Consider the following 22,812-nt stretch of genomic DNA (forward strand, 5'->3'; position numbering starts at 1 on the left):
ATTGGTAGGACAAGGACAGCGTCAAGTTTTCAAGATGGTACTCAAGGAAAATATGTTAACCAGTAAAAACATTTCAAAAGAGACCAATAAGAATGATTCTGAAATGCAGACGGTGAAACCTTCAGTGAAAGTTTGGAGGCATTGACCTGTTATGAAGTCTGAAGGCAACAAAATACCGTGCAGTCTTGACATGTTAGACATACTTGTAGAGACTAAAGAAATAAAGTTTCTGTGTCCTACCGAGAGTAAATGGATCTTAAATTTCAGTGGAAAGATATTTAAGTTAGTCTGTGGAGGGAGCAAAATGCCTTAGTGATGCTAAAGCAATACAGTATATTGCCTGTAGAAGTTAAGAGCTTTTATTCTTATGTGACTTATGATGTGGAGAGGCTTTAGTAGGACACCCAATCAGCTCTGCGTTTGCCTGAGGCTTTGCCAGTGCCAAACAAAATATCTGGCAGTGGGCTTTGTAGTCTTGTATTGACTTTGAATACCAATTTTGCCCTCTAATATGTATCATGTTTAAATTTTTTGCAAGCTGTTGTCTGTTTTAGATTTTCTTTCTATCCTTTTTTATTTTAACCCTATGTGTCATGTTTGTAGTACTGTTACTGAATTTTATCTTATTGATTTTAGAAAGCTTATTCAGTGTATCAAGTTGATCCTGAATCCTACTCCTGTCCTTTTACGTCCTCCCTAATGTTGTTCTTGCATTTGATCTATCATCTTAGTTATTTTGGTAACTTTGGTAATGTAGGTTACCAAATTATTTTCTGATTCTTGTAGGCCTTTCCTTTATAGCATCTTCCTATTTGACAGGTAACAACTGATGATTACTCTCTGAGAAAAGTTTTATTAATTATCTGAGCATATGCTACAAGTACCTTCTTTCAAATTTGATTAATGGAGTGTGTTATGGGAGCACTGGAAAATGAGGACATAGGACATCTGTTCTTTCTCGGTACTAGCAAGATTCTGTGCAGCAGAAAAGTTCAGAAGAAATAGACAAAGTCTTATAATACTCATGTCTACTGTACTTTAATTATAGGTGCAGTTTTATTGATTTAAATACTTTTCTTCTACTCTTGCCTTTGACTGTCAAATTTATATGTTGTGCAGAAACTTTTCTTTTGTCCTGTGGAACATTACATTGTCTTCGTGCGTTCTTAGAGGCAATAGTTTTTATCATAATCTGGTGTTTGACACAAATAAGAAAGAAGAATGGCCTGAGTCTAGAGAAAAGGTGATATTTGTGTGTTTTCTTTGGCATTTTTTCTCTGGGTTTTTGAGTGGTTTCTAATTCCTCCCCTCGAATGTTCTTACTGTATATCTTTCCATTTGCTGTGAATCTGTTGAGTGATAAGTCTAAAGAGTCCAACTAATATTTTAGAAAGAAGAACAACCTGAAAATCAAATCCCACTAATCTCAATGGAACCATAGTCTTTTCTGCATGTAAAGACAGTGTCTTCTCTCTAATGTCTCAAGCAGATCTGTTCTCTTGTCATGAGTCACCTTTCTGTTTGTCATCTTTTTCCTGCTTCTGCTGTTTCTTAATTTAATGCAGATAACAATGCTGGTATTTGGTACCTTCTGGTTTGTTCTGGTGCTATTTGAAATCAGTGAAATTTGTTACTGTATTCCTCCCTGAGCACTGGACTAGGACCTACTGGCACTTAATTCTCTGACTAAAATGTGATAAGTGGAATCTAGGAAGTCCTTTAAAAATACCACAAAAGATTGTGAGTCACTGTATGTGCTTGAGGGGGAACAGAAGGGAAAATATAGAGCCCCTGTCGTTTTGCTTCTTCCACATTCTGCTGGGCGAGGGTTTAATCTTTGTGAGTATTTTTGTCACTGGAGAGAGAAAAACCAGCTGCATTTATCCCCAAATTTAGATTTGGACTGGGATAAAAATGAGTTACAGGCTCTGGTAGCTGATCTGTCTAATGTTACCCAGGTTACTGTAACCTCCAGGATGGTTTTAGTCTCACACTGCCGGGAAATGCATTGTGTTGATAGCTACATTTGAGGATAAATAGCTGTGGCTGTGGATCTCTATCAAGATTTAAAAAAGAAGCATTCTGGATATGTGCCCAGAACTTGAGGACCTCCTTGTTTGAGACAATTGAAACCACAATGTGCCCTAAGTAGGGTTTATTCAAAGTGCTGAAATACTGTGTGCTCTGGCCCAGGTTGTTTGTTGCTCAGCTCACGTATTCATTCTTCTCATAGGCAATGTTTTTACTTGCATATCAGTCACTAGTTAAATCATCAGCAGTTCCTGGGAGCAACATTTTTTGATCTCCCAATGTTTGGTTAATTTATTTCCCAACCTTTCTCTTACATTCCAGCAACTTATTTTCAGCTGCGAAATTTGCATTTTTGTATAGAGATGGCTGACTTGCCTTCATTTTGCATTTGTAGTTCTGTGTTCTTCTGTAAAATGGGAGCACTGAGGAGATGGTAGATTTTTAGTAAGCAGCAGCATTGATAAGGATTCCCAATGTCCCAACTAATTGTGTTAGGACCATGGGAAATGGTAAATGCTATTATCTCTATATAAAGCCACCCAACCCCCAGAAAATGAAACTAATTTATAGTGTCAAGGAATTGAATATGCTTTGGCCCTCTGCAAAGGAGGTGACGTTCTGGCTGGGCTGGTAGGTATTTTCAAATTCAACGTGCTCAGGTTTCCACTTGATTTAAATTCTGTGCAAATCAGGTAGTCTGCTACTGGCATTTCATCCTGCATCAATGCAAACATGGCTGGAGCTGCTCCAAACGACAATATGAATTAGACCTCTAAAAATGTATCACAAAGACTCATGTCTTACTGGAGGATTGTAGAGGAATTCCACTACTACACTTCTGGCAGGACCCTTTGTCAGGGCTGAGTGCCACCTAACTTAGGCTCAGTCTGACAGTGCACATTCCCTTCTTCAAGGAGATTCTTTTTCCAAAGTCTTTGTTCAAACTGGGCAGTTTGAAGTAGCCTGATCACTGCACTGAAATGTCTCTTGCTGCTTATGTTGCGTAAAAAGTTGATAGCTACATTTGAGGATAAATAGCTGTGGCTGTGGATCTCTATCAAGTTTTAAAAAAGAAGCATTTTGGATATGTGCCCAGAACTTGAGGACCTCCTTGCTCAGGAGTCTTTTCTGCTTTTCCTGATTCCTCTCATGGAATTTCTTTCATTCTGCTCACCATTGCATTGAAGAAAGATTGCCCTTGATGCATGAGCAGATGTATGATTATGAACCTGCATGCCCTATTATTTTAAATATTTAAAATATTTATTGGTGAGTTTTTTCACTTGAAACAGAAGTACTTTATAGGATTCCAGTTATTGCACTACACAGAATGCTATCCAAGTCTGATTTTCTTGTGAGTGGCATTGTGTTACTTTTCTTAACAGTTTTGAAAAACATGCAGTCAATTTGCATGAACGTGTCTTGTGCAAGTTTTTATTACCTGCATCTTATGAAGGAGTTGTTAATATTGATTATGTCACTTCTGCTGATAAGAGAATACTGAAGCTTATGAGTAATTGAATTCTTGTGCCATTTGTTCAACTTTCAGGATCCTTATAATGGTACAATAGTACTAGCAACTGTGAAAGGTGATGTACATGATATTGGCAAGAACATTGTGGGAGTTGTTCTGGGCTGCAACAACTTCAGGTAAAGAGACTAAAACTGTGTAGCATAACTGTAAAAAGCTAAATAGTTAGTATACTAGGCCTACTGAGGCTGTGGAGATAATAGTTAGAGATGGGCATATATTAGGAACTGTTCTTCCTTCCCATAGCTGTGACAGGGAACATAGATTGTACCAGTTACTACAAATCTGGAGGCAAGAGGGCATCTTTCTGTAATTCCTTTTTCCTAAAAAATTGCCATCCGAGATGAATACAGTTTAATATTAAACTGAAAAGTAAGTGGGAGAATTAAGTGTTGCATGTAATATTATTTAAATGTATGTATAAAGCCTTAAACATAGAAGTGTATTATCTGAAGAAACCAGGCAGGACAATTCCAGTAGGCGAGACTGCTTGTGTGTTTTGTGGTGTGCTGGGATAAAAGGAAATCTTGGTATGGTTTTCAAGTTGTTTGTCAACTACAAGGTTTTAAAAACTAACTGTGGTATATCTTGTTACATAGGAGATGAGATTTTAATTCTGAGCTTCAAAAAAATGAAACTTCAAGAAGAGTCAGTACTTTCAAAGCCTGTGTGCATACAGCAGGGTTGACAGCGGTGTTGGAACGAACGGTCATATTTCTGTCAGGGCCCTCTGTCGATTGTTGTGCGGACCTGAATGCTCTGCAACTCAGTCTTGTCATTCATTCATTTTGTTTTGTTTTTGACTTGTTCTTTGAAAGAGAGCAAAGATAATTTCATCATTTTAAAACACAAAGCACTGAGGGAAGTAACAGCATTGTGTATATGCAATGTACCCTGTTTCATTACTTCTTGAAATCGTTTTTTCTTTTCCAACTTTGTTGATTTTTTTTTTTTATTATTTTTTTTATTTTTTAAACTTAAAGGAGTGGTGTTTTCTGTCATCGTGAATATGAGTGAGACTGAATGAAGCCAGCGGGCTTGTGTGGCTCACTTGAAGCAGGGGAGTGGGAAATAGGTAGAAACTTTGACAATGGCTTGGGCTAATAGGAATAGAGTGCTAGCAAACAAACAGCAGTGTCTCACTTCGTAAAATGCATGACAAAAAAACAACAACAAAGTAAGTCAGTTTATATTCCTGACATAAGGTGTGATACCACAAAAATGCTTAGTACTGCCTGAATGACCTCAAATAAAAAAAATTAATCGCCAAAAAACCCCACAATGTTTCTGTCTTCTGTGTCATTAGTAAATTTAGTGTATTGAATTTTTTTCCAGACTCATAGGTGTTTCTATATTAGAACTCCCAGCAGTTGTGTGGAGAGAAACAAACAAATTAATCTTTATTTTAACTCCAATAAGCTGTTCACAGTAAGAGCAATGTGTTTGACCTTTAACAGAACTCTTTAAAAGAATCTTGTCATCTTACTTCTTTTCACAGAGTTATTGATTTAGGAGTCATGACTCCATGTGATAAGATATTGAGAGCTGCTGTTGAGAACAAAGCAGGTATAGAGAGATTTCATTAGTACTCCTGAATTATTTAATTTCAAACCTTGCTCTCTGCTTTTTTCAGGTTTTTTGTTATTGTTTTTTTTTTTTTTTTTTTTTTTTTTTTTTTTTTTCCTGCTCATTGCATTTCTGTGCTGTCTATTATTTTATCAGACTACCTTCAGGTAAATCAAAACTTTTCCGTTAACAGTAATAACTATTTAGTATTTGGCTCTTCCATGAAACTTAGCCCAAGGAACTGAAAACCTGCATTAAAAAGACAACTCTACTTGTAGAGATGCTTTAGTATTTGTTGTTTAGTATTTGTTTTACACGTGGATAAATGGAAATTTGGAAAGGCTGACTAACTTTATGTTGGGTTTTAAATCAGTATAAGAATTTGGCCTTCCCAAAGCAAAGGAATAGAATGAATTATTCTAGGAAAAAAAATTGAGTTTTCTGAACTGAGTTGCAGTTGTGAAACAGTCTTGTAAAAGATGATTTGCATGGAACACAGGTGGTGAAATTGGAAGGCATTTGCTGTTTCTAAGAGCAGAGTACTCAGGCTCTGAGGCTTGAAGTTTGCTAATCAGAAGTATTGTATGTTTATTGTGAAGCTGGAGCAGTGGGTATTCAGCAGCTGTGAAGACTGAGAAATCTCTTAAACTGAGGATTCAGAATCACTTTCATTCTTGGAAAGCTTTCTGATTTCGGTAAACCTGTCTAATGTAGAAGACATTACCATGGTTTCTATCTCAGTGTTTTCTATCTGATGCATGAAGCTAGGAATTAAAGACTTCCATTCTAAAATGATGCATGAATTTTTACGGGATTTCCTAAACCTTTTATATGTATGTGTTTGTAAATTTTAAATAGATATTATTGGTCTGTCTGGTCTCATCACCCCATCTTTGGATGAAATGATATTTGTCGCCAAAGAAATGGAGAGATTGGCAATAAAGATTCCTTTGCTGATTGGAGGAGCAACTACTTCTAAGTAAGATATCTTCTTTGGGAAGTTGGGGAATGTGTGTGATAGTAGTGTCAACCAGGGGAAAATCTCTGTAGCCATTTCTGTCTCCCTTTTTCCTTATTTTCTCCAGACGCACGTGCTTCATATTTATTTACTTAAGACTATTATTTCTTTTATCAAGTGCTGAAATACAGTACTAAGATGTATTTGGAATAGAACAAATAGCAGACAACTTTTTGTTTTTGCAAATGTATTTTGTATGTGGAAATACTATTGTGGTAACTTCTAAAAATTAATATGTGTATTCATATGAATACAGTTATGTTATTCTAAAGGGTAGAATGGGAATCGGAATATCACAAAATCATAGAATGGCTTGGGTTGAAAGGGGTCCCCAGGATAATCAAATTCCAACCTGCATGGAACAGCCAGGGCCATCAACCTCCAGATCTGGTACAAGACCAGGCTGCCCATGGCCCCATCCAATCTGATCTCAATCACTTCCAAGAATGGGGTGTCCACAACCTCTCTGGACAGCCTGTTGCAGGATCTCACTGCTCTCTCTGTGAAGAATTTCCCCCTGACATCCAATCTAAACTTCCCCTCCTTGAGCTTAAAACCATTCCCCCTTGTCTTCTTACTGTCTACCCTTGTAAAAAGTTGATTCCCCAGAATGATTCCCCATTGTGAATGATTTTGAGACTAGGGATGGTCATACAGACATCAGGGTGCTATTATCTTTCAGGAAGTTTCCAGCATCATTGTTCAGCACTGTGCTGAACACTGTGCTGGAGGTCTAACCTCCAAACCTGTTCAAGCAGGGTGATAGATGATACATTCTAACAGCTTGCCTTTAAGTAGTTACCATTTTGTATTTGTTAGGCTGAACTTTCTTTTTTTGTTGATACCTTGTTCTTTCTGATCCATTCAAATGAAATAATGCAGCTGCTATGATATCCTGAAGTAAAGTGTTGACAGTTTGCTGACATCTAGTATGAGCATTACCACAGATGTGTTTTGGGCATTGCATAGTGGCCTTGTCATACTTTGCTAAGTGGTTTATGTACAGTATCCTTCAGTAGGTGACAGCTAAGAAGGTTGCAGAGGTCATTTCTTGCATAACTAAAAGCTGTCAGCAGTATTACTTCCTTTAGCAGAGCAGCACATAGTCCATCAGAACCATTAGCTCCATGTATTTGGTATTACTGGCCTTAGCAAACAGGAAATAGGAGGATCACTACCCATCTTTATTGGTCCTATGGTTATAATGCATGGTTCATTACATTCTTTTTCTTCTTTTTCACAAGTCTCTTCAGCTATGACTTCTGCACTGAGAACAAACAAGGAGTTTATTCCTAAACAAACAAACAAAAAAAAAGGGTAGGGCATTTCTAAAAAAAGAGCCTTTTATTGCCTTTTTTTTTTTTTTTTTTTTTTTTTTTTTTTTTTTTGTCTTTTTAGTGTCTGTAGAGCACTGTGGCATTATAATGGATGTAAAATAAGCAGCATCAAACAGATCTCTAAAATTTATAGGTAGAGATGAATGCAGATGGGCAGCATGAATTTTGTCCTTAAATGTAGAAATAATTGAATAACATGTAAAATATGCTTTGTATTCGTAAACAATTGTACTCACATGAACTCTATATAAATATAATTCTGCATATGACCAGACACAGTTTATTTAAAATGTGTCAGATGAAGGTATGTTTTATGGGAAATTAGATTAGTAGTATGTATTTAATTTCACTTGCACAGCTTTAAGTTTAACCTCATGTACTCTGAAAAGTTGTGTATACGTTAGAGCTTGCTAATGAAGAACTGTCTGCGTTTATTCTCTGAAATAGGTAGACATCATGATTTGTAATGGGTAGACCATGTGTACTTGGAAAGGCAGAAAATGAGGTTAGTTTGAAAGAGAGAGACAAGATTCTGACTACAGAATCTACATAATGAAATTTCACTTCAGCTTGCAGCAATGTTTGTGTTATTTGCTATGCTGCTTTGTGAAATTCAGATGTTGAAAATTAATGGTGGTGGTTTTATTGTGGTAATGTTTGTTTAAAAAAATACCTGTACCTGATGATACAGTGCCACTGTAGGATTATGCTCTGTTTGTTTACTTTGTCTGTTTCTATCAAAATGGATGATAAAGTATCTTTCTTTCTAATAAACTGAGCTGCTAATATCAACATGCATCACCTAGAATCAAATTAAGGCGTTCTTAGACAACTGGTTACTGAACTGTTGCACAGTCATCATTAACCTTATGTTCAAGTGTTTTTACTTTTTGATAGAACCTGAAGAAAAGTGAGGTTAGGCCTGCTGCTTGTGTTTGATTGGAATAGAGTATATATTAAATAAACTGGGAGTTCTTAATTTAGTGACTTGGCTGACACAGCAGATGCAGGTCTGTTCTGTTTTATTGCCATTGGCAGAAATCCTTTTTCAGGTAAAGGGAAAGCTTCTGCCTCTGAAGTAGAGCATTATAGAAATTGAAATAACCATCACCGGAATACGTTAATATTAATCCACACACCCAGAAGATAACATGTGGGAGGGAAAGCTGTAAGATGAGCAAACAAGATTTTACCTTATTTTTTTCTTTTTTTTTTTTTTGTAAGTGAGAAAGTTCCAAACTAAACCTGAAATTTCTGAGAATTAAACTAACGAATTGCTGACTTTCAGTCAGCTGATAAGACACTGAGGAAATATAAGCTGTCTCATTACTTATGAAGCATTCTGATACTCTTTGAAGTAAAGTTTTTATGTAGCTATTATTAAAAATCTGCTACTCATCAGTGGTTTCTTGTTTTGAAATTCTGGTCTGTGCACTGTCAGGATGTACTTTGTATTTTGCAGGGACTATTGTTTGTTTTCCTGCTTTGTTTCAGTTCTGAAATGCTCACTTTCTTTTTCATTTAAGAACACACACAGCTGTTAAAATTGCCCCCCGCTATAGTGCACCTGTAATTCATGTCCTGGATGCATCCAAGAGCGTTGTGGTTGTAAGTTCTAACTATAATTTCTCATTTATGCAAATATATATGCCCTGCTTTTCTTTCTTATGCCTCTCATCTTTTTGTCTAAGATTTAATATTATCACAAAAAAATGGAAGAGATACTACAGAGACCACTTCCTAAACTAGTGTTGCTTCAGCAGTTTTTTTTATAGCCACTTAGTTTTCTCATTGAGCTAATTTGACTTACTGTCATTGGATACCTATATTTACATGTCAGTTTGTCTAATTATCTAACGGTGGTGACATGATTCACTCTGAATCCTTGACTGTAGTTCTGAGATGTTTAAAAATGAGGAGCAATGTGATTATGTGTGATCTGCTGTTCTCCCTTTCGAGTATATTTGTGAGATTAGAGATACGGCAACAGGAAAACAGTACTATGAAGTGGCTGAGTGAAGATTTTTGGAATAGGAGCTCATTCTGTTAGACAAATAGGTCGTCTTAGCAAAAAAAAAAAAAAAAAAGAGAGAGAGAGAAAGAAGTAGCTGCCTGTTGTTTGAGTATTCAGCCTCTAGAGTCATAGAGTATCCCTCTTTGGGTCTTTTGAGAGCAAGATGGAACTCTGCTAATATTACCTGTGTAGAAGGGCAATATTCTCACTCATCCTATGTTTAAATATGTTTTGAATATAGTTTGCTATTTAGTGGTAAGGCTTAAGTTAGTATTGTCAGATGTAATTGGATAAAGTTCACTGAAAGTAACGTCTGAAAGATAGCTTAGTCTGAAATTCATACTGCGTTCTCATAGTGTGTTCTTTCCTTTTTGCAGTGTTCCCAGCTCTTAGATGAAAGCGTAAAGGATGATTTTTTTGAAGAAATATTAGAGGAATATGAAGAAATTAGACAAGAGCACTATGAGTCTCTTAAGGTACAAATGTAAATAATCTAGTTTTTCTCTTGTTTGAAGTGGTAGGTACTTATATAATTACTAACACTGAGTTTCAGCTCTTTATGAAGACCTTGATTTATACTTGTGCTGATTTTGACAAAATAAATAAATAAAATTCTAGCCTGTGGGGGGTAATTCTACATGAGTCTAACATACTGCTGGCAAAGTCTTGATTGTCTGAAATGAAAACTCACTGATACCTAGGATAGCTCTATGAGGCTGGCAGTCATGTCAGCTTAACCACTCTTCAGGAAGTCAGTGCTCTCGCATGGCAGTAGCTGAAAACAGGGAAATGCACTGAGGTAACTAAAATGACACCAGTTGTTTTTGCTGATCCTGTACTGTGTTCTATTGTGTCCTTCATGCTACCGCATTTTCCTGTTGTCTTTGTGTTGTCTTGGTTAGGGATCTGAACAGCTTCAAAGCTTCAAAGTAGAGAACTTGTACTGCAATTTTAGGAGAGTGAAAGGAAAGCAGAGAGAAATAAAAGGTGCGGAGTGGCAGAGTGTATCTAGACTTTGTTTATCTGTTTGGCTTTTCTATCATTTTTGTAGAGAAAAGCAGAAGCAAACCGAAAGTGATCTGACTCTTGAATGGTCTTTTGATAGACATAGGTAAAGGTTGAGGCCTCCTACTCAGAAGATGAATCCAGCCGAGTTTAAGACTATCCTTTTTAAGATCAGTCCACAGACTGAGATGACCAAGTGCAGGGCTGTCATTTAAAGAGAATATTGTAGTCATTTAAAGAGAATATTGTAGTCATTTAAAGAGAATATTGTAGTCATTTAAAGAGAATATTGTAGTGAATTCAGTTAGGAGTTTTTGGAATTGAAATTAGTTTTTTTTTTTCACAATTGTCCTGTAAGAGGTTTTGACTAGAATTGTATGACCACTGCGATGGTTAGAGTTTGTTAGAAAGATGTGTGTTTTCATAAGAGTAACCTTTGTGTCCGTACAGGAAAGAAGATACTTGTCTCTACAGCAAGCTAGAAGAAAAGGTTTCCATAATGACTGGTTGTCAGACCACAAACCCGGTCAGTTTATATGTTGTTGGTTGTAGAGGTGGTGATTTTATTGTGTCTTTGTTTCATTTTATCTGTTGGCTTAATTAATTGGATGATGCTTCATTAAACTTCAAGATATAGTAGCATTGTGTTAGAAATAGGGTAACAACTTGAATAAACTCAGGTCTGTATGAGCAGACTGTTTTTTATTGCTTAAGTTCCATCTTGCTGATCTGTTTCAACTTTATAATTTTTCACAGTAATTAAAAGAAAAAAAAAGCAAAACATCTCAAAACAAAAATTAGTAAGAAATCGGGGGGAAAAAAAATCTAAACCAGAGTCACCCATAATGCCCCTATAATCAAAAATCAGAGTAATGCAGCCTTTCCAAAATAATATTGAACTTGTTCATACTGCAAAGCTTATGAACTGCTTTTAGGCAACAGTAGTTGTGACACACCATTTTCTCAAATTCTTCCTTACAATTTAATGGAGAAAGAGGTAGATATTTTTTCTACCTCTCTGTACCATTTTTGTTGTTTTAATACCAAACACCAGAAGTATAAACAACCTTCCACAAGAAGGTGCCTCCTGTAGTGGTATTAACAGGTGACTGCTTTGTCACTTCATTTACAAGACTGTGCAAGTTAGCTCCTGTTAGGCAGCAGAGCTCCACAAAGCTGCTCATTCACTACCACCCCAGTGGGATGGGGAATAGAATCTGAAGGATAAAATAGAGTCTCAAGAAAATGCTCATTTTCACTTGCTCATATTAATAAAAGCTGTGTGTTATAAAGTAGTGAACAGCAGAGATTAAAAAAGTACAAAGCTTGTGGCTGCATCATATCGAAGGTCCGTATCTCTCTTTCACTTCTGATGCATACACACAACAGTGTGTGATGGTAGCAAAAACTCTTACAAGATTCATATTAATTGTCAGAACTATTTTACAATACCATAGCTCATTATGTCTGTATATAGAAAGTGGCATTTGTAATTACGTATGACGCAGGCCTATGAAATGTTTTGGGTATGGATAGGTCGATTTTGGTCTTAGGTTGAATATTTTATCCCATGAAATAAGTAGAGAATTCAAGCATCAAGTAAGAGTTGATTTACAGGAAATTACAGAAGACCTTACATTTTCTATTTTGACTTTTTATGATTTTTTTTAAATTATTTTTTTAAACCCAGAGTATGGTATAACTTGGGCAGGATGCGGCAGTGAGAATTTGAAATTACTTTAGAAGAGTTCATTTGCAGTGGTGGAGGCTGGGAAGCATCAATTATGCTGTGCATATTAGGGCAATATTAAATAATTGTCTTCATGTCAGATTGTACTTCTAATTCCTACAGTGAAACCAAAATTCATTGGTACAAAAGTCTTTGAAGATTATGACCTGAAGAGGCTAGTAGAGTACATTGACTGGAAGCCTTTCTTTGATGTCTGGCAACTTAGAGGAAAATATCCCAACCGGAGTTTTCCTAAAGTATTTAATGATAAAACAGTAGGTAAGTAATGAAATTGCATTTACTTTGTGTGCGTGCAGCATTCAGATTGTGAATATTTTGAAATAGACAGAAATGATAAATTGCATTCTGGAGGCCGGTGACCTTGCCAATGGCAGGGGGACTGGAGCTTGATGAACCTTGAGGTCCTTTTCCAACCCAAGCTATTCTATGATTCATTGGCACTTAAATGTTAACTGAAGTAATTTGTGTAAAACAACATTTACTGATGTTGACACATGAGGCAGGAAGGTGCTTAGTCATTTAGAATTCACTGCTAAAACATGGGCTGCTATTTTAACGACAGAAAATGGCAACAGAGCAATTAGCACATGTCCCTGTTAAGGGCTAAGATGTCAAGAGGGCTCTTCCTCTTTTTGATACTACTCAGTAGGCTTTGGAATACGTGATGAAGTTGAAGAAAATGTTTAGGATTCTACTGCATTGTGGTAATGTAGACGCATGCATGCTTTCCGTATTGCTCACTTCATTCTGAGTCCTCTGCCCCAATTAGGATGGTGATGTCTATAACATCTGTTTTGAGATGCATGCTGTTACAGCTGTACAGACATTATCACACTGCTATGCTCACTGCTTGCTCTGGCTGACAGATTGCTGCAGTAGAGAATTTCGTGGAAAATGAATCAGTCTTAAGCAGTTTTTGGGCTTGTTCAACTGGTTGTGAATGCTTGTCTTTTCAAAAGGTTTTCTCTTTTTTTTTTTTTAATAGGCGAAGAAGCACAGAAAGTTTTTAACGATGCTCAAAATCTTCTGAAAATATTGATTAATCAAAAGAAATTACAAGCAAGGGGTGTGCTTGGGTTCTGGCCAGCTCAAAGTGTTCAAGATGATATCTATTTGTATGCTGTTGAAGAGGCAGTGGGATCTTCAGAACCAATAGCAAAATTTTGTGGCCTGAGGCAACAGGTAAAGTAACAGAATAAAGTGATTTTTTTTTTTTCTGAGTTGTAGGAGTAGAGCAGAAATGCTGTAATAAAAATCTATGCAGTAAATAATTGTCATTATCTGTCTGTGCTTGTCTTGCCATTTCTTTCAGTAATAACAAGATCTTGCTAATAATGACCCAAGTATTTCTAATTGTAGCATTTGTAGTAATTTGCATTGTAATAGTTGTACAGAATGCTTCATAGACTTGGCAGCTTCAAATCTCTGTTTTGTCTTCCTTTTATTATTTAAACCATTCTAAAGCACTGCGCTGAATATATTCATCATGTCACTCTTATGTGCTAAGTTAGAACCTAATAATATCCCTGGATTCTACCTTAAATTTCTGTTTGGGTATGTTAAAGATGAAAAATATTTTTAATTAATATCTGGAAACTAAAGCTCAGTGGAGGTGAATGTTTCTGATAATCTTAATTTTTTTTTATATAAAATTTCTTATATTAAGAGACAGTTTATAATTAGTTTGCTGCTAATTCCAGTTGTGAGAATCATTATTTTAAGTATTTATGCTCGAATCATACTGGCATTTGCATTTATTTTTGTAACTTGTACATTTTCAAGATATTCTGCTTCTTTTCCTTCCCTGCATTTCACTTTGGCTTCTTGATAGTTCATATATTTTGTCATCAAATATGGCAGAAACAAATCTTACAAATAACTTCAATTTCTGAAATACATTATTCTTACTCTGTGCCAGTATTGCAAAATTGCACTGAGAAGAACATAGCTTAAAGTTTGTCTACCAACCCCTGGAACAGGTAATCTGTTGCATGGAGACTGATCTTAGTGTATCTTCAAGTCCTTGGCAGATGTTTATGTAAACTGTTCTCAGAAACATTCAGGGGATGCTGTTCCAGGGCCTAACTACCTAGTTAAACATTTTGATAGCCAAATCAAGTTTACTGCATTTTCTTTTCCTGTTCTTTTTATCTCATGCGTTTGCAATTTATTGAGGATGTCTGAGAGGTTAGGAGCATGAAACTACATTATTGTGGGTACCATTATTCTGGAATCTCACCCATTTTAGCTGAACGTATTTCAATCTAGTGTATGTAGTGATCCAGCAGAGGCTTCACCAGAGTAAAATAGAAAGGAATAATTGTCTTCTGTTTTGTATATAGAATCTTCCTCTCAGTACACAGAGTTCTCTCTATGATGTTGTCATCATTAAGCGTGAGATGGAAATCTAAAAGCAGGAGATGTTTAGTATTTTCTTGTAACTATGATCAAAACAAAAGAACCTTAAATTTAAATAGGGATCAAATGAAGGAAAACAAAAAATTCTTCTGTTTTATGGTACTTGTTATAACTTAGTAGTATATAGGATTTACACAGCATTTATCTTTGACTGTGAGAGGTGATGGTGTTTTTTATGTTTTTCAAACTAAATTTGGGATTGGGTTGAAAGCATCATTAAACACTGGAATACTATAGAATAAGAAAACTTGGAGAGGACTCTTCAGTAAAGTGATAACCATGAATTAACTTCATTTCTTTGTAAGTTGCACAGATATACAGGAGTTGTCCCACTTTTTCTTTTTTTTTTAAACAGCAGTTATGTTCCTACAATAAATACTGATTTCATCCTCAGCTTCTTGTTAAATGCTGTTGCCAGCATTCAGTCACCTGTTTCTATTCCCTTTTCTCCATTTTTGGGAAAGGATGTGGTGAGTGGGTCTTTCTTTTTTGTGTAAACCCCCTTGAACCTTGTTTGGGGTTCAACTTTTCAGTAGTGATAGACAAATTTTGTTTCAGTTTGTATGTGGATCATGCAAATGTAATTCCCGGAGTACTGTTTTTTTAATATGCTACTGAGCATGTGGTTTGTGGCATAAGAAACAAGGAGTGTTTATAGACTCTCACAGGCATTCCATAGTGGGAGCTGCTGAAGAAATCTGCAGTTTGCATAGCTGAGGTGCAAACTATCAACTGTCCATTTTGTTGACAAATGTGGAGTCTGAGTGTTACAGATGGAAAATTCCTCTTCATCCCCAGTGGTTGGCACAAGAGTGTTTGCTATTTTGTAATACTTTGTCTGCAGAATAAGCTGTTAAATCTTACCAGCTGTAAATAGAACCAGAACATCTCTCTGTGCCTGTTCAGTACAGCATCTCCTTCCTTTGACATTTTGTTTTTTAATGATCTAAACACCCTCAGAAGAGTAGAAGTGCTTTTCATCTAATTCAAGGGGAGGAAAGTTGTTGTGGCTCAAAGACTAGTTAGGTATTTTTCAGAAATTCTCCAAGCCCTTTAGTCTTAATAATCCTGGTGTTTGGATCAATAATGCACTAATAATATATTCTTTTAATCTTGTGGCTTGTTTGTTTGTTTATTTTACTTTAGGCTGAAAAAGATTCTGCCTGTACAGATCCATATTACTGTCTCTCTGACTTCATAGCACCAATGGATTCTGGCATTTGTGACTACTTAGGCCTTTTTGCTGTAGCCTGCTTTGGTGTGGATGAGTTATGCAATGACTTCAGAAGACAGGATGATGAGTACAATATCATAATGGTAAAGGCACTTGGAGATCGACTGGCTGAGGTATAAAGAAAGTTTTATCATGTTTCCGTGCAAATTTTCTGTGTTCTAGATTTGACAAACTGCTGTTTCAAGTTTTAGCATAGACTCAGACTGTTGTGTTAGTGCATGCCCAGTATTGAATCTGGAAGTGAACCGATTCCCTTGAGCTTCTCTTAAGAGAGATAGTCTTCTGAGCCAGAAGGGAGTCTGCTATCCATACTTCCCAGCTGCAAAAACTCCTCCAAGTTCTTTTTGAGAGTTTTGATAGTTGGTAGAATTTACTACGTTTTTTAAACAAGGCTGCTTAAACAAAACTGTCTTTAAATATTGCTTTGCTTACAAGAGAATGTGTGTTCAGACCCAGATTGAACCCCCAATATTCTTGAGTTGCTTGACATTGCACTGATGTGCTTTCAGCTTTAATGGTAACTATGGAGATGTGTCAGGGCACAAGTCTTTTGACTTAATGTACCTTAGACTTAGGCATGCTCTTAAAGCTGTAACTGAAGTGGTTTAGAAAGTTCTAGCCCTTCTCTCCAACTCTACCTCTGTCTTCATGCTTATACCTGAGTAATCAGTGTAAAATTTATAGGAGCTTCAGGGCAAGTAGAATTGGCTGTAGTTGTGTACTTTAAACTATAAGGGAGTTTTAGAAACCAGTATTTGATGCCATTGAAGGATGTTTACCAAAGTGGAAATTTCTCCTGAATGCAGCCAATGCTGGCTAAGTAGTATAATCTGTAAGAGCAGATACAAAACAACTGCCACTCACTTTCAATCAGAAGAAAGATCCGATGCTGAAAAAGAGCAGTAATCAGTATTTACATCTGAAACCAGTATGGCCAGAATGCCATTCCACAGGAGGAGATATCCAAAATAGACCTATTGTCTTCAGTGTTATAATGATGTAATACTGCCATTACCTACTGAACTTCATCTTCTTTAGTGACCACTTTAGATGCTTATTTAACCGTGTAGCATTTTAAGGCATGGTAACAAAAAAACCCAACCATGTTATTTACCAATAAGAGAAAAAATGAAAAGGTCTGAACTAGAAAAATAAGCATGGTATGGGACTTTTACTGTGATCAAAGTTTTCACCTGTTATAAGATCTTTCTCCTAAAAAATCAAAGTGGAAACAAAGAGAAAGTCTTTATCATTGTACGCCTTCATCAAATAACTACTGCATTTGTTTCCACAAAAAAAAAAATATATATATATTTTTTGTGGAACCTACATATATTTTTTTTCACTATATTTCAAGGCATTTGCCGAGGAACTCCATGAAAGAGTTAGAAGGGAATTCTGGGCTTACTGTAGTGATGAGCAGCTAGATCTTTCTGACCTACGCAAAATTAAATACGCGGGAATTCGGCCTGCTCCTGGTTATCCAAGCCAGCCTGACCATACAGAAAAACTCACCATGTGGAAGCTTGCTAACATTGAGGAAACAACAGGTAACTACATCAACCTTACTAAGACTTTTCAGATGTTTTTGTTTAATGAGAGAATGAAATGTCAACAAAACAAAGAATTAGAGTGTGAAGAACTGCATGTAAAAATGGAACTGACATGGTTCTGGAAATGGCTGCATTTCCTCTTCCATTGTTGCTTTTATTTTCCTCATGCAAGGAAAAAAATACAAAATACTTCCCATGGTTTTGCTAAAGGAGTTTTGTCCTTAATTAGTAAATTATGTGCAAAAAGGACTTCGCTATACAGAGAGAAAATTTCTAGCATCCTTATGGCTACAAGAAGACGTTCCATGTACAGACAAAATAAGAGCTAATTCTGCATTGTGTTTCCTAGTCCACAGTAACCTTGAGATGGTAACATTTAAAAAAAGAAATTCTATTTGTTTTCCTCTTATATTTTACATATTGAACGTTTCACTGTTAATTCACTTCCAAAATACCTTCATATGTTTCAAAAGCTCTAGTTAGCCATTTCATTTTCAAAAATATCCTTTTTTTTTTTTTCCTGCAAACAATTCAGTTACTCTATAGTAATGCTGTAATGAAAGTCTGCAATGTATTTAAAGTTTTATGTATTTTCTTTGGAATGGACAAATAGATAGTAGTTTTATCTTTTTAACTCATTGGAAAGCTTCTTGATTGTGAATTTGCTTGAAGCTGTCTGACAGAAAAAGATTCTGAACTTACCCTTATTATCTGGAGAACAAGTATGTTTCCATTCTCTTTTTCAGGAATTGGTTTAACTGAATCATTAGCAATGACACCTGCTTCTGCAGTTTCTGGCCTCTACTTTTCCAGCCCCAAATCAAAATATTTTGCTGTTGGCAAGATATGTAAAGATCAGGTAACTTGCAGTCTGTTGAGGCGTTGTTACAGCATTCAAAAACAGCTTTTGTCCAGATGCTTCAAAAGTTTTTGTCAACACAAAAAGCCAGAGTTCCCAAGTTTTCATTGTGTTTTGTGTTCCCTTTGCAGGTTGAAGATTATGCACTAAGAAAAAAATTGTCTGTGGCAGAAGTGGAGAAATGGCTAGGCCCCATTCTGGGATATGATACGGAGTAACCGTGATAGATATGTGGGCAGGCATTTCTTTCTGATGGTCCATTTGCCAGAAGGAAAAATAAAGTGGCATCTATTCTCTTTCATCACTTCCCTTAGTATTCACTGGAAGTGTTTTGTTGTTTTTGTCACTGTTCTGGTCCAAAAAAAGCCCAGAACCACAACTACCCTGACAAACCAAATGAATTTAAATGCAAATACGAGAAGAAAATCCTTCCTATTGAGAAGTTCCCTTCCATCCAGCTCAGTATTTGGTCTTATTTTTCCTAATTTTTGATCAAGGAACTCATATTTCAGATGTGCCAGGTATATGGGACCATGAAGGTATTGCGATCTTAGTCATAGCAGTGTGCAGCTAGTTGCAGGGTGGTATGTGGAAGTTTAATTCCCCTCTTGTCCTTAGGAAGGCTTTGAAATGAGGGCCACGTATTTGTCTCACTGACTGTGCACTGATGCTCAAAAGGATTTGATTTCTGTTATCTGAATGTGTATTAGGTCAATGTCATACAGAAATATGATGTGATTTTATTTTTTTTTTTCTATGAAGTCAGCAAAGGTTTTAAACTGAGTTACTAAGAACAACTGGCATACAAACAGATCTCCTTTTCTCAAATCTATCTGCTCCAAATTTAGGTCTTGTGTGTACTGTTGGTTAGGTTTTTTTTTATTGTCTAAATACTAACTCAGGTTTTAAAAATACTTTGTGATGACAACTGTAGTTAAAACTTTCAAAAGAATATAATGTGCTGGAACAATATCAGAGATGCAGTATTATGATAAAACATTAAATGAGATGACTGAGCCTGTTCAGTTGTCTCATGCTTGATTTCAGCTGACCACAGTCTGTTTCTACTCTGTATAAAGTGTAATGATACTTTCCTGTCTTCCTATCTCACGGTTAGATTCTGAGGATTAATTCATATGCAAACAATCTTTTGTTTGTGGAAAAGTATGAGAAGCATAATTATTACTATTATCACATATTCTGAAATCTTGGAGTTGACCAGTGTTATACAAACTTATAAGCTTCTGGCACTTTGATTTAAGAAGCAAATAACAGCAACACTATCATAAGTAACAGTTAATACCATAGGATTATTCTTCAGATTTAATGTTAAGTGAGCTAATTGTTCATAGCTCTTAATAATCCCCTAAAGTGCCTCAATTATTATTCAAAAGTGAATGTCATAAAATATTATGGCAGGGAAGTCTCATTTTTCTGATCTCTAACTGTAAAGAAAAGACACATTTTATGAAGAAAATTTACTTTTAAGTAGTCAATCTGTGATCTTTTAAGTTACAGTTTTTGAAATATTTATGTTTGACTTTATGTTAAAAGAATAATCTTTAACAGTTTAATAAAGGTTAAGCTGTCAATGCTGTTATCATTTTAGAATTCTTTCAATGGCAGTAAATATTGCTGTAATGTGAGTAAATGATTTCAAAGTTAGTATACACATTGTATTATTAACCTAAAAGAATAAATGCTGCTATTGGGTTCTTAAAGAAGTTGAGGGTCGTGGTTTTGGCTGGGATAGAGCAAATTTTCTTTGAAGAGGCTTGTCTAATGCTGGGATTTGGATATTGGGTGAAAATAGTGGTGATAGCAGTGATGATATTAGTTGTTGCTGAGCTGTGCATACTGTCAAGGTCCTTTGTATTTCTGATATTGCCCTGCCAGCAAGGAGCTTGGGGTGCATGAGGAGTTGGGAGAAGGCACACTCAGGACAGCTGACCAGAATTGGCCAAAAGGACATTCCGTGTCATACGGCCTCATGCTCAGCAATAAAAACTGGGGTAAAGGAGGAGGAGGAAGAGGGGACATTTGGAGTGATGGCTATTGTATTCCCAAGGAGTCACTGCATGTGCTGAGCCCAGCTTTCCTGGGAGTGTCTGAACATTTCATCTGCCTGCTCATGCGAAGCATTGAATTAATTCCTTATTTTTTCTTGCTTGCATGTGTGATTTTTGCTTTACCTGGTAAACTGTCTTTATTATCTCAACCCACGAGCCTTTACAATCCTTCTCTTTCTCACCTGGGGAGAGTGAGCGAACAGTTCTGTGATGCTGAGCTGCTGCCAGGGTTAAACCACAACACTAAATGTGTTCTTAACTGAATGCTTTGGAATGTATCACCCTTTAATTATTCATAAAAATAATATCTTGCTTTCTTTGTGTATCAAGAGGCATAAGAAATATCCTCGTTGATCAGCCGATTCTTGTTGCTGGAGTGGTACTTTACTAGAATGCTCTTTTATACTGCCAAAATACTGGGGGGGAAAAAAAGTCACAATACTAATGAAAATTTGGCCTTGAAGTAGCCTATAAGAATTGAAATCTGTTTTGGTTTCTTGTTCACACGTGCACCTTTGCCTCAGTTAATGTTTGGGATGTTTCCACTCTACCACTCTGTATCTCCAGCGTTTGAAGGAGAGTGTCTTATTAGTCTGAAATTCGTATTGGGAACATGAAAATGTGGCCAGAGTTTGACTTGAATGGTATGAATTTGTTAGTTTATTTATTTTCCTGAAATCAATAGCAGATCATTGAGTGAGTACAGCTTTAGTGAATTCATACTGACAGAGTAAGTAGGTCTACTTCTGTGTAACCCAATGGAGATGTTACCTTGTGTTATAAGCAGTGGCTTTCAAATGCTATCCCACTTACTTTATCCGTACATTGAGAAAGATCTTCATCTTAGCCTGCAAAACTTGTCATTGTGAGAACATGTTTGGAAGAGTTATCCCTTGTTGTTATACAAATGTTTTTAGCTGGGACAGTTTCAAACTGTTTGTTGTTACCTTGAGTAAGGAATATCTTTGTTCTTCTTTCCAAAGAGAAGGTAAATTATAAAGGAAAGTGGTCTCATTGTTTTACCAATTGAGATGTTCACTTATATCAACCTATACTGAAAAGCTACAGTAAGATTTTACCTCGTTGAAGTAAATGAACTTGATGGAGCATGATGGAGGTGACTATCAAGAGAGAATCATAGAATTATAGAATGGTTTGGGTTTAAGATCATCCAGTTCCAACCCCCCTTGCTATAGGAAAGGACACATCCCAGTAGATCAGGTTGCTGCAAACCCCATCCAGCCTCGCCTTGAATGCTTCCACGGAAGAGAGGAATACTGTCTCTAAACTTGCATCCTCATTATGAGATCTATTTCAGTGCTGCTGTTACTCCTGGGAAGATCGTAGATCAGTTTATTTTGTGTGGGAGTGATACTGATGGTGAGATGATACTATTTCTCCCTACACACCTCCCTGATTTATTGTGTATTTGAAAATATCTCACTGCTTGCTGATGAAATATGAGAATTATTTGCATCTTTGTTAAGCAATATGAATCTTTGTTCACCCTTTCAGTTAATTTCTTTTCTGAAACACAGGTGGTGTCCAGAAACAGTAACAGGGAGAAGGGTGACTTCGAGAATATTAATTGTTAGAAGTTCTGTTTTTCAGAAAGAGTCTAGTTTACTAATAACTGTGACTGAGTTTCATGAAAAAATGATTCAAATGTTGGCTGATTTACCTGAACGTGTCTTGAAAAAAAACGGGGTGTTATGTTGTTGGAGCACTGGAGGAACAAAAAAAAAGTAGCTTTATAGTTCAGCACACTAGTTCCATACAGAAGCAGCAGTATGTGTTCTCAGTCACTGGAGAAATTATTCTTTTGTTTTCAGTTATCATATCCTTGGCATGGCAAAGCCTGTTCAGCCCCCTACAAAGTCATTCGATTTGTTTGTCAGGCCTAATCCCCTACAAAGTCATTTGATTTGATTGTCAGGCCTTTGTAGGTGCCTCTTTGAAAATTAAAATATACTGTGAACAGAATAGGAATATGTTTATCCCACTTTCCCCCTTAATTTGTGTACTGTCCAGTGAAACAGAACTGAAAAACCAATGCAGTAAGCCTCCATGTTCTTTTGTTCTATTAATACCACCGTGGTTTAATATCTTGAGATTTTTGACCATGCCAACATGCCTGATATAAATAGCTGTGCAAATAGAGCTCAACTGAGATTACCAAACTTGGTGTTTTGGATTTTTGATCCAACTTGAATGGGGATGTCTAAAAGTAAGCTAGAAATTATCCTGTGTGGCCCTAATCTGCCATGATGGCTGAGAAGTTAAAGACCTTGTTTTCAGGAGTTTTTGCCTGACTGCCGTATCACCAGTATGGCCTTTGCCTAAAAATCCTGATCTCATGCTAGGGCAATGTCTGCTGTTCCTTCCTACAAAAAGAGCATGAAATAAGTGGATGGAACATAGAAGTTC

General features: G+C 36.3%; 1 protein-coding gene across 1 annotated transcript in view; it reads left to right on the plus strand.

The window, feature by feature from the left end:
- The window catches only part of MTR (5-methyltetrahydrofolate-homocysteine methyltransferase), a 33,453-nt gene extending 13,670 nt beyond the window's left edge, over nt 1-19,783 (plus strand). Inside the window, exons 15-26 of the mRNA XM_042891220.1 lie at nt 3,581-3,681; nt 5,061-5,128; nt 5,987-6,107; nt 9,010-9,091; nt 9,875-9,973; nt 10,953-11,028; nt 12,355-12,510; nt 13,238-13,434; nt 15,817-16,017; nt 17,262-17,454; nt 18,204-18,316; nt 18,448-19,783. Coding sequence (XP_042747154.1) covers nt 3,581-3,681; nt 5,061-5,128; nt 5,987-6,107; nt 9,010-9,091; nt 9,875-9,973; nt 10,953-11,028; nt 12,355-12,510; nt 13,238-13,434; nt 15,817-16,017; nt 17,262-17,454; nt 18,204-18,316; nt 18,448-18,534 — 1,494 coding nt within the window. The 3' untranslated portion in view covers nt 18,535-19,783. The remainder of the gene's footprint in view (nt 1-3,580; nt 3,682-5,060; nt 5,129-5,986; nt 6,108-9,009; nt 9,092-9,874; nt 9,974-10,952; nt 11,029-12,354; nt 12,511-13,237; nt 13,435-15,816; nt 16,018-17,261; nt 17,455-18,203; nt 18,317-18,447) is intronic.
- Nucleotides 19,784-22,812: the final 3,029 nt, after the last annotated feature.

This window comes from Lagopus leucura, unplaced genomic scaffold (assembly GCF_019238085.1).
Source record: "Lagopus leucura isolate 7727_CA_CO unplaced genomic scaffold, USGS_WTPT01 Super-Scaffold_73, whole genome shotgun sequence".
In the NCBI taxonomy this organism is placed as follows: domain Eukaryota; kingdom Metazoa; phylum Chordata; class Aves; order Galliformes; family Phasianidae; genus Lagopus; species Lagopus leucura.